The following is a 12172-nucleotide window of genomic DNA, read 5'->3' on the forward strand; positions in this document are numbered from 1 at the left end:
GGCCGGGCGCACACCCTCACCCCCACTGGGTCCGTCCCCTTGGGGTTCCTTTGCTCAGGCAGGAGACCTGCGTGCTTGTGGCTTCTTCCAAATGGAATGAGGCCGTTAGAACAACAGGGGCCATTGCCTGACGCAAGTGTGGCCCCAGGGGACGGAGCCCAGAGGGGGCTGCAGCCCGGGTCCCAGCCCCTCCGGCCCTGCCACTCGTGTGCCCTCCGCAGCAGGCTTCTGAGCCCCATTTCTTCACCTGGAAAGGGAAGAGGTTGTCCTGAAGTTCTCCTCAGTTTTGGTTAAACATTCTTCAGATTTCATTATTAACAGGATTCAATAAATTTTGCTGTTAAATTGGGTAACAGGCTACAGTTACTCTAATTAAAAAAAAGGGATGCCATGGCTTTTTCTTATACATCTTCCTACTTGTTAACCGAAATCATATGACAAAAAACCTTGAAGAAACTTCCTGGATGTGAACTCTCCTCCCCACCCCCAAAGCAAGGGCACCTCCTTGGCGCCAAGGACAGGCCCTCATGTGGACGCCCGGTCTCGGCACAGGGACCCCAGCCTGCTTCCTTCTCCCACACGCGTGCTGCCCCACGGCGACCTGTGTTTATACCTGTACTTGAAAGGGCCACTTTTGTAAACATGTCGTTGACTTTTCATTGAAAACATGGAAAGGTAACAGCAGCTTCCGCAAGCCACCCTGATGCATCCGTGCCTGACTGTCCGGCCCCCCAAGTTCGCTGAGTCCGACTCTCCCGTCCCCTTCGATTTGAGAGGGTCATGGCTTGGGCTTTGGGCCGTCGGCACAGAACGTCTGCGGCGAGCACTTCCCCTGGGTCTTCGTTGCCAGTTACCTGAACTGCTGCTCCCGGCTTCCCCAGGAGCACCAAGTCGGTGAATGTGGGCTTAGTTTTCTGAAGGTCATGCCCTGGCGTGGGGGCAGAGGGGCGTGGGGTCTTGTGGAGACTTCCCTGCCCGATAGCGGGCCCGCTCTTAGCATCTGTGCTCACGGCTTCTCTCCTGGGCCCAGTCGGTGGCATCGTAGGTGAAGCCCCCGCCTCCCTACCTCGCACACACCCCAGCCCACCTTTCGGCTCTGCTGGGAGGAATCAGGGTCCCTGCAGGCTCTCAGGGTGGCCTCTCTGCAGGGCAAACCTGCCGTGTGTTTCACACTCCGGGAGGGCCTGGGTGTGTCTGTGCGTTTGCGAGATGCTCACCGCCCCCTCCTTCTGCCGCTTTCTCACTAGAATTCGCTGGTGGTGGAGATCCCGCCTTTTCGCAACCAGAGGATAACCACCCCCGTCCAAGTCAACTTCTACGTCTGCAACGGGAAGCGGAAGAGGAGCCAGTACCAGCACTTCACCTACCTGCCCGCCAATGGTAACGCTCTCTTTCTAACCCTAAACGCTGCGAACCAACCCACGGGGTGCTTTTCCTGAAAGAAAATCAGGAACCCTGACACGTGGTGGCTTCAGACCGTGTGGTCGCGCTGCACGCCCGAGCTGTTACCGTCCTGTTAGCAAGATCACGTCGTCGGTTCCTTCCAGAGAAAAGTGGAGCTTTCAGTGTATTTTCCTTCGTTACTCTTGGGGCTGGGGGCTGCATTTGGGAATAATTACTGATCATTTTGCTAGCTGCTTGCAGATATACAACCGCCAAGGGGGAAGAGGTGCAGCTCTTCTGTACACAGAAGCTGAGGTGGCCTCGGTGTGAGTTTAAATTCTAGAGATGTTTAAGGCGGAGAAGCAAATGGTTATAATGATTTTGCAGGTGCCTTTAGAAATAAACCCTTGTATGAAGCCTGAAGGCTGGTGGTTGGTGTGATCATTAACTGACGGTAATGATTTCTGTCCTCGAGCTAACGTCCCACAGAAAACTCCTGGTTGGATAATTGCGTCTCCGGTGACCAGGGGGCTTGCGCTGCCAAACACCCTTTACTCGACCAAAAAGCACCTCGTTCAGGTTGTCCGCTCACACGCTCTGAGGATGGTTTCTTGGCCTGAAAAAGACCTGTGTGTGTACCTTCTCCACTTTTCAGGCTGTTTTCTGAAGGAGAACAGCATCGTGTGTTGTTTCGCTTCTGAACTAGTAGAAAGTTGTTTCTCGGTGTTGCCCAGACCCGAGGCCTGGCGCCTGGGGCCCATGCCGCCCTCCTCCAGGCCGGCAGGGTGTGTGTCCAGAGAGGGCCGCGTCCTGATTCACCTGTGTCACGTAAGCACAGCTGTGCCAACGGTCTTGTTATACTGTGACTGCTGTTTTAAAAACTTGAGATTCATATAACCTAGGAGGGAAACCACGCACTAGGACTGATTGCGAAAGCAGCCATGTCATCATCTTAGTAAAAGCAAGACGTTTTTGAAGGCTTCGGTCTCCTCCTAGTGTGAAATGTCACGTACGATAGACTAGGTGATAGAAAGCCCTGGAAAACCCGAGGGGATAGCAAGCAGAATCAACTGTTTTTGGGGCAGACGCTAGCCACGCCTGTCCAGGCTTGAATAACGTGGTCTCGTGCTCATCACGTCACGAGCGTGTACGTGAACAGACCTGCAGGAGTGTGCGTTGCCGTGGGGCCGTCCGTGGGGGCCCCTCTGGGACTTCTGGGATGGGCACTGCGCACTCCACTAATCCTGCCTGTTCTCGGATGTGTACTACATTCCTTACAGCAGAAAATACTCAGTCTTTGTTTGGAAATGTAATGATCGTGTCCTAATTAAAATTCAAGCATGGTTGACTAAAAATTGAATGCTTTAAAGAAAACCTAGGCTTATAAAGAAAAATTCCTTTCTAAAGCAGTTTAGAAATCAGCTCGAATGTCGTTTCCTGCAGTTCCTGCTCGAAGTTCACCTCCCGCTTAACACAGACGCCCCCAGTCAGAGGGAGGGGGTCTGCGCGCAAACCGGGTCCCCCTTTCGGGGGAGGTACCGAGGCCCCCAGAGACACGTCACTGAGATCCTGGGGCAGGACTGTCGAGGGGCCACCGTCTCCCCCCAACCCTACAGCTGCCGTTCAGTCCTGCAGGCTCCCTCCCGCCAGGGGCTGACCTGCCCCCCGCTCCGCACCCCATCACCCCCGTGTCAGCCCAGCACACCCATCGCTCATGCTGTGTGGACCGTCACCCGGACCCCCCGGTCCCTCGAGCTGGTGACCCAGCCCCTTCCACAGAGCCGTCCGTCCGTCCGTCCGTCCCTCCGGAGCATGGCTGTCTGGCTCTGTGGCCTGTGCTGCTCTCATCAGGCCCTGGTCTCCCTTCACTTCTCTCCTGGAAATCTGCCCCATCCCCAGGGGGTCGAGGGGTCCGTGCCACCCACGCCTGAGAGCCCCGGCCCTGCCCTGCCTTCCTGGGTGGCCGTGCCCCGTGGGGCCGTGAGCTCCCTGGGAGCAGGGACCCAGCCGGCCCTGACTCCGTGCCCGGGTCGTGGGGACCGTCCTCCTGTGCTTTTCTCTTGTAAACAGTAAATGCACCAGTGCAAGAGCGGGACTCGAGCTCCCAGCTTTTAGGTTTGGTGTTTTTTCTCGCGGTCGCTTCTGCCCCCTGCAGCTTCGCGCTGAGTCTTCACGTGGTTCAGCAGGTGGTGCTGGTTAGGGGCCAGGTGGGCACCTCCTTCCCACGTCGGGTCTCAGCCTGTCCTTACCCTCTGAAGCCTCCGCACAGAGAAGCCTACCACCCCGCCGCCCGCCGTCTGACGCATCGTTCGTGTCGTTGTTCAAACCGGAAGGAAGCCCGGCTGCGGGTCTGCGCGGGGCCCAGGCAGCTAGGGCCGCTCCCCGTCTCTGGGGGCCGTGTTTGGGGGAAAGTCTCCAGGTGCGTGTAGGACGCCCTGAGCAAGCAGAGTGTGTACAGCGGGGGTTCCTGGCGGGAAGGTCAAGGGCAGAGCAGAGAAGACAGCCGGGCAGTTGCAGGAGAGGCCACGGACCCACCCACGTGCAGCCAGGGAGGTTTTCCTCAGTTTCTTGTTTGTCGCTGTCTGGGTTTAACCGCAGTCTCCCAAAAGAAAGCGTCCGCTCTCTCCAGCGCTGTGAGCTGAGGGGCCCTGGTACCTGTCACGAGGCCGAGACCCCGGGGAAACAGCCCCAGTTAAAGAGGGAAAACAGCCTACTCTGTGGGGAGCAGCCCCTGGGTTCGGGGGGACGACGGCGTCCACCCTGGCTGTGTCCCCAGGGCTTCCGTTTCCGACGCTGCCCAGTGACCCCGGGACGAGCAGGCAGGGGCGGCAGCTCACACACTAGGGGGGAATCCCAGCCAACGACTTCAGAGTCATGGGCCAAAGTCAGCATGTTCCTAGAATGAGGAGGTCAGTCATGACAGATCCTCGGGCCTGGAGGGTCTGCCTGTTCCCCTGAGATGTTTCTAGCTGGTCCCCAGGAGCGCCTGCAGTGGCACCAGGCCCCCTGCCCACCTGTTGCTCGGGGTGAGGGTCCTGGAGCTTCACCAGAGTCAGCCAGGGAGGCCCTGGGGGTGTTGATCCTGGGCCTCAAGCCCACCCGACACTCCCACCTGAAGGCTGAGGGGAGCCGGGTGGGTCCCGGGGCAGGCCGGCGGGAGCCGGGACAGGGCGCCCGCTGTGGCTGGTGGCACGGCCGCTGCCCATGGGCCTTTTGGAACCTTCCTGAGTCAGCTCAGTGGCGTGGCGACCGCGTGGCAGTGAGCGTGCATTGGAGGGGGACGGTGCACAGCTACGCACGTCGGGCTCATGCAGGCGCTGTGATGCACCTTCTCCTGGGAACTCCCGCGTCCCGGAGGCTGCTGTTAGTAAATTGCCAATTTTCGGGCACTCTCGCTGTTCCAGCAGGAGAACGAGGGACCGATGTTTTCATTTCTTTCCACGTTAAACCTGCCGCCGCAGAGAGGCAGGGAACTGGCTGCCCCACCGGGCGCCCTGGGAGGGACGAGTCAGGGCCGGGCCGGGGCCCGTGGGGAGGGTTTGGAAGCCGCCCTTCCCCGCAGCGCTCTCCACGGGCCTGAGCTCCTCACGGTGTGTCTGGTTCGCACGCCGCTGGCCTCCCCGTGAGGTGTCCAGACCCGGTGGCAGGAGAGCCCAGGCATGTGAAGGGGAGGGGGCTTCCCCTCTAAAGGCCGCCACGGGGTGGGTCAACTCTGTCGACCGTCCTGACAGACACCGGCCTGAGGCCCCCGACGTGGCCTTGAATCCGCAGGGAGGGGTTTGAGCTTGGAACAGAGCAGGACGAGGGGGTGAATCGTGGGGCCTGAGCTGCTGGGAAAGAAGGCGGGTGCCCTTTCCGCGGGGGGGGCCACACCCAAGGCTCCCCCACTGAGACTGTCACCCGTGGCGGAACAGCGAGGGGGAGGGTGGTTTTGATCAGATACCTGAGGGCCACGGCCACCGACTGCAAAGGCAACGCAAGTCGGGAGTGAGGCTGGACCCCCAAGAAGTCTGAGCACAGCCTTGCGGAGGGAAGACCTGGTGACCCCTTCCCCCGGGGACCGGGGCCTGCCCACGACAGCGCGCGGCGCGGGGGTTACCCCAGCACGGCCCCCCGCCAAGTCACAGCCCTCTGTGCACAGCTGCTCGGGTCAAACCACAGGAGAGTGAATCACATTCCCTTCGGACGCAGCGCTGGCAACAGCGGGTGAAGTCCAAGCGGCGCATTTGCTGGCTCGTGCGGTCTGCTCTGCCCGAAGGCCATGGCCAACCCAGCTGCGGGGAGCCGGAGCCCCGGGTAAGGGCCCTGGAGCCACGGGGCTGGTGCCACAGACGGCGAGGCCGCCATACCCGCTCACACCCCGCCTGCCGCGACAGAGCTGTCTCCCGGTGTCCACTCGACGCTCCCGCAGAGGCTGCCAGGCAGCACCCCCAGAAAGGCGGGGAGGACCCGAGGGAGGACAGGCCACCCCGTCGGGCGTGGCGGGCACTGCCGCCACCGCGGAGCTGGGGTCTCAGCGGAGTCTGTGGTGTCTCGGTCGGGAGGTTCCTGCCATGCGGCCCAGAGCCTTGTCCTCTGGGAACCCGAGGACCTGGCACAAGTGCTGGCTGTGCTGGGGGAGGGGGGGTAGGAGCTTGTGCCTGCCATCACGCGGCGGTGGGGTCTGTGAGTCCCCTCCTCGTCCTCCGGTCCATCCGCCCCAGCCCCCTCTCGGCCCTGGACGCAGACGTGGGCGCCCGCTTGCTGAGGGCCGGCGGTGCAGAAGGCTCCTGCCACCACGTCTCCGGCCTCAGAAAAGTCGCGCCCTGAAGCTGCCCTGCTGGCGTTTGTGTCCGCGGCTCACGCGTAACAAACAGAAGACAGTCTGAGCTTCGTTCTCCGTTCTCCGGGCTCGGGGCAACCTCTTCTGCACAGGGCGGTGGCCGCAGCCGAACCGCTGAGGCCTTGGTGGGAGGGGCGGGGGGCGGTCACAGGGGGCGTCCTCGCCTGCGGGGGATGCTCAGCGCCCGTACACCCCCTTCTCGCCATGTCCCCCATGCACAGCGAGACCCTCTCTCCCTCTTAAGACCACAGCCCTATGGCATCAGGGCCCCTCCAACCTCATTGAACCCGACTCCTTTCCTAATGGCCCATTTCCAAACACAGTCACCCTGGAGTTAGGGCTTCAGCCCCCGCGTCTGGGGGACAGTTCAGTCGGCAGCAGCACCCCTGGCCTGTCCGAGGCCAAAGAGCTGGGCTGTGGCCCCAAGCCTGAGCCCTGGCCCCGCTGCTCCCTGTGCCAGCGGGTTGGTAAGAGGGAGGGCCCTGCACCGCTGTCCCCGTGCAGGGGAGGCTCGGTGCCGCTGCCCTTACGGCTCATGCCACGTTGGGTCCCTCACCACCTCTTAGGTGGCCGTCACGTCTGTGTTACAGCTGGAAAAGCGAGGCCTGTGGGTCACAGGATCAGCCCCAGGGCCGCGCAGCCGGCGGGTGCCTGCCGGGGCTCTGAGTTCATCCACCTGAGAGCAGCGCAGACGTTCGCCCTCGTCCCAGGTGTGGCCACGTCTGTGCGTCCGTCCGTGTGTGCAGGACACTAGCTGTGCGTGTAGGAGGAGTGCCTGCTTTTCTCTTGGTGCAGTTTCGGGCTGGCCTGCTTTTCTGCGTCCGTTTTGCCTTTGTTCTTCACTCGCCTGCGTCTGGACGCCATGCAAAGTGCCAGGGATGCGAACGTCTGTAAAACCCTGAGCTCCGGGGACTCACAGAGGAGCTTGTGTCACAGGCGCGAAAAGTCTTCTGAATAAAACAGTTGGGTTCCCGTGGTTCTGATACTCAAGAGGGCCGAGGCCCAAATGTCTCCCCTGTAGCTGCCAGGCAGTCGGCCTTGGCCTCCCGGGGGTCAGAGGACGGGTGTCCCGTGGTCGGACCCCTGGGCCGTGGCCTTGGCCTCCCGGGGGTCAGAGGACGGGCGTCCTGTGGTCGGACCCCTGGGCCGTGGCCTTGGCCTCCCGGGGGTCAGAGGACGGGCGTCCCGTGGTCGGACCCCTGGGCCGTGCTCTTAAGGTGGTGGAGGGCGCCCAGCTCCTCCTGCTTCGTGTGCGGGTCCTGGTCTGGGCACGAGCCCCAGGCGCACAGGTGTGAGGGGAGCCCGGGACGGCTGCTGTGCTCCACCTGTCTGCCCCGGGACGGTGGGAAGGTGATGGCGTGATTCACGAGAGACGGCGTCCTTCTGTGAACGGCCGGCAGGCCAGGGTGTGAGCCCCGCTCCCCGGCAGGGGTCGTGTCACGCTGCCCCCTGGCTTCTCCGTCCACGTGGGATCCTGGGGGTCAGGCTGAGTTGAGGACCCCAGGCCTCAGTTCTGCCCCGGGTCCTGGTAGCGGCCCAGGGCCGAGTGGCCGTGAGCCGAGGGCCTCTGCTGCCCTTGTCTGATCTTCCATTAAATCAGCCATTTGCAAAATCCACTGAACCGCGGGTGAAGGACAGGGTGTGGACGTGGGCACCGATTCCCATGGGTGGATGCCATCTGAGAGGCGTCGGGAGGGCGTGCGGATGGGATGGGGCAGCTGTGCCTGGGGGGCCACGTGTCCACCCCGCGCCCTGCGGACAGAGCAAGGCTCACACTGCTTGGCCACGTGAGTGACACGGCAGTGCGGCCGCGTCTGTGAACCACGAGGACCTGGAGAGCGTCCACCCGAGGAGGTGCGGGTCTGGCAGCGGATCCGGAAACGCGGCCGGACCTGCCTGGGCTTCCCCGATCCCACTGGGTGGCCAGCAGGCGGGCCCACGGCCGGGCAGGTCCCCTTCGTCCCCAGAGGAGGCGGGAGGCACCCGCTGCTTTCGGTGCGTTTAGACTCTGTAGGTGCCCTGGGGGTAGCGGGCGCATGTGCCCCGGGCCCCGCGTCTGCTCCACGTCTGCCGGGAACTGCCCCCACCTGGAGCTGAGGCGCTGGGGTCTCTGTCCTGGTCACTGTCCCTGGGCTGTGCGGAGCCCTCAGGGCAGGCGGGGGGGGATTATCTCCGTTAAGTGCACAGGAGTCTGTGCCCAAAGGGAGTTCGTAGTGGTGGCCTCGTGCTGGGGCCTCCAGAGGTGGGATCGGCCCACTGCGCGGGTGCGGAGAGGCTGCAAATGCAGGGGAGGGCGTCTGAGCCGAGCAAGGAGGCCCAGCTCGGCTGGGTCACCAAGGACTCGTGCGCCTGCGAAGGCCCGGAGGCTGCGGTGGGGAGGGGTCCCGCCCGGGTCGAGTCTCCACCCGACCGTGGGAAGAATCCAGTGGGTCCCGACGCCATGGGAAGGTGATGCATTTCCTGAGCCCTCGCCTCACGCCCTCGGCCGGGTCTGGCCCACAGAGGCCCCCCAAGATCGTCTTGCTGAGACTTTCCCAGAAAGACCCCCAGGGCGAAGAGGGAGTGAACGCGGGTGCCCCAGGGCAGCTTTAAACAGGTCATAAACCACGGACATTGAAGCGGCCAGCAGCACAGATGCCCGATCGCTCCTGCCCTCCGCCAGCCCCCGGGATCGCAGGGCCCAGGCTGGCCGCGTGGCATGTAAATCAGGCCCACGGCCGTTTCCCCGGCTGCACCTCCAAAGCCGGCAGAGCAGACAGGGTGAGGGTTTTTAGAGAGCTCGGGGGACCCTGGACGAAAGGGGCGAGCTGGCCCTCGTGCTGGCTGAAAATCCGGTGCAGGAGAGAGGCACCCAGCAGGGCTTTAACTTAACCTGCTAGACACGTATTTCCTTAAGGTCGAGAGCTCTGAGCCTCAGCGCGCTGATGCAGAGCTTAACCCTTGCCATTCTGGACGCCACAGGCCACACGGGCAGCTTTCGAATCCTCCCCCCGCCCCGGGTCATATGGGTTTGTCGGGGCTGTTTTTAGTGACAGCTGTGCCCACTGGCCGTTTCTGGATGATTCTGGTTGGAGGCTGCCCCCAGCTCCGCAGTGCCGTCTGCAGAGCCACGTCCTGGAGCCTGAGGCTGTAGGACCAGAGGCAGGGCCGCTTGTTCCTGGGAGAGGCCGTCTTGCCTGTGCTGGAGCTGACGGCCACCTTCACACCCTGGGCATTGTAGCGGGAAGCGTGCGCGGCACATCACATGTTCTCTTACAGGCGAGGACGTGCGTCTGTGTCAAGGTTGCCCCAGGCCGCTCCGCTACCCCCAGCCCGCCTCCCTGGGATGCCCAGCTCGGAGCAGGAGCCCGTGTCGGGCTGCACACAGAGGTTGGACCCAGCAGAGGCCCCTCCTTGAGGTGGGCTTCCACGCGGGGACCCCAGCCGGTAGGTGCTCACGGCAGAAACCCCAGGTTGGGACTTCCCTGGTGGTGCAGTGGTTAAGAATCGGCCTGCCAATGCAGGGGACACGGGTTCGAGCCCTGGTCTGGGATCCCACACGCTGCGGAGCACCTAAGCCTGTGCGCTACAACTACTGAGCCTGCGTTCTAGAGCCCGTGAGCCACAACTACTGAGCCCACGTGCCACAACTACTGAAGCCCACGTGCCTAGAGCCGGTGCTCCACCACAAGAGAAGCCACCGCAATGAGAAGCCCGCACACTGCAAGGAAGAGTGGTTCCTGCTCACTGCAACTAGAGAAAGCCCACACGCAGCAGTGAAGACCCAACACAGCCAAAAATAAATAAACAAATAAATTAATTTAAAAGAAAGAACCCCTGGGGTGCAGAAGCTGCCGCCACGGGCGTGCGGATCGGGAGCGGAGAGACCCTTGGTCCTGAGGGGCCACCCGACGAAGCCACAAGTGCTTCCGCATTCGCGCCGGGACACGGGGCCACAGGCGCACCGAGTCTGGGGGCCCGGCCTGGGCTGTGAACGTGAACAGCTCCTGTACCAAGTGCCCGCCCCTCCCCTGGGGCCTGCGGTCCCTGCGTCAGGGCACGTTCACGTGGGGAATCTTCACACCCTCGCTGCGGAGGAAGCCCTCGGAGCCACGGGAGACACACGCGGCTGCTGCCGGGACCTGCGGGCGTTTCCCCCACGTGTGAGCCACACGGAGATCAGTGCCACCCGAGGACGGCGGGCAGCGGCCCTTCTCGGTGTCCTGCCGGCAGCCAGTGACACTTTCCCTGGAATCCAGTCCTGTGGGGACCCGACCCCTCACGCAGAGCCCTAGCTGACTGTGAGAGAGAGAGGGAGAGAGGTCCCTTCCCCAGCAAAGGCCCGTGAGTGTGGGCACTGGGGCGGGCCAGGCCCTGTGGGTCGTCGGCCTGGCTGATGAAAGCAAACACACACCCCCGCGGAGCACCCGGGGTGAGGACGCCCCGTGCACCCTCCGCAGGCTCGCCTGCCCCCGCCGTGCTGGGTGCGTCCTGTCCAAGAACGCTGGGCACACTGGGGTCGGGGCGTCCGAGGCGCCGCGCCCTACAGCTCTCGGCCCGACGTGACTTCGGGGACGAGTGGCCGACCGTGGCTCGGCCTGCAGGCAGCAGGGATACTTCCCGTGGCGGCCCCTCAATGACCATCACCCGCGTGTTTCCTCCCTGCCCTCCAGCTGTCAGCGCCGCCCGGGGACCAGGCGCCTCCCTGCCCAGCATGCAGACACGTCAGACGCGGGAAGAATGACGGGAAGCAGGGGCTGGGAAGTTGGCACAACGAGGGCAAGACTAAAGGAAACAGCTTCTCTGGGAATCCTGAGTCGAAAGCCCAGGGCCTGGAGACGCTCAGCGGAGTTATGTGCTCCTGCGTCAGTGGGTCTGGAGTGTCCCCTGGGTCCCAGCCGTGTGGCTACCGTGCTACCCAGGCGCCCCGCGGACAGGCTTCGCAAGAGGCCGTCTTCCTCGTCACGGCTGCTGTGGATTCGCAGGTGCCGGCTGTTCCGGAAGAGATGTGCATCCTTGCTGGCTCGAGACCTTGGTTAGAGCAAAGCTCTGTTTGGGAGAGAACCTTTATTTACTTAAGGAGGAGGCTGGGATTGCGAGGGGCGTTCCCTCCGTGCGGCTGCCTCGGCCGCCGGGAATCCGGCAGCACACACACGAAGAGGTGAAAATGTGATTAGGGGGGATCTGATGACAGCTCATTACCCATCCTGCGTTTGCTACGGCAGCGCCGGGCATCTGTTACGAATTTAACTGCGCTCTTACCAGTCACTAGCAGGATAATCTGACCACCAGGATGTCTCCTGTAAACTGGTGTAAGAGGCAGGAACCAACGAGAAAACGGGACACAGGAAGTAAGCAAGGGCGGGAGTGGAGCCCCAGCCCCTGTGCAGACCCCACGGCACATCTGCTCACCTTCTCCCTGGCCCTCTCGGCGCCTGGTCGGGCCCACGGCCTGGAGGGGAGTGAAGGGGACCCTCCAGTGCCCATCACGCCCTCCTCCCAGCCCGGTTCTCTGCACCGCCGGCTTCCTAGCGAGGGGTGGACAGGGCAGTGGTCTGGAAGCCGTCCGGGGGCTTCCGGCTCTGCCCCAGGAGCTGCGCGATCACTGGCTGTGTGTTGTCTCCAGTGGAAACGAAGCAGCAGGAGGGAGGGGTGGTGTATTTGCTCGTGTGGAACTGGTTTCCTTGTCGAGTGGCTGAAGGCTCCTCTCCTACAGCAAATGGACACTCATCTTTTCTGTCAGATTTTTACTGACTTCCAAACGCCATCTTACCGTTCAGGTTCACCAAATGTCAGACATTTATCAGATAGGGCGTCAGTAGCAGCAGAAATGCAGTAGTGCATCCAAGTTAAAAATGTCCCTCTGGTTACTACAAATCCGCGGGCCCTTGGGCCCAAGGCTTCCACCGCAGTTTGCGAATGGATTCTTCTAGCACATTAGTGCTGGGGGAGATGCCAAGGAAAACAGTGCTCTCGTATGAGAGCCAG

At 62.5% G+C, this 12172-nt stretch overlaps 1 protein-coding gene across 1 annotated transcript in view; it reads left to right on the forward strand.

The window, feature by feature from the left end:
• The window catches only part of NFATC1 (nuclear factor of activated T cells 1), a 98528-nt gene that overhangs the window by 55008 nt on the left and 31348 nt on the right, over nt 1-12172 (forward strand). Inside the window, exon 8 of the mRNA XM_070046953.1 lies at nt 1248-1380. Within this exon, the coding sequence (XP_069903054.1) occupies nt 1248-1380 (133 nt within the window). The remainder of the gene's footprint in view (nt 1-1247; nt 1381-12172) is intronic.

Source organism: Globicephala melas, chromosome 13 (assembly GCF_963455315.2).
Source record: "Globicephala melas chromosome 13, mGloMel1.2, whole genome shotgun sequence".
NCBI classification, from domain to species: Eukaryota; Metazoa; Chordata; class Mammalia; order Artiodactyla; family Delphinidae; genus Globicephala; species Globicephala melas.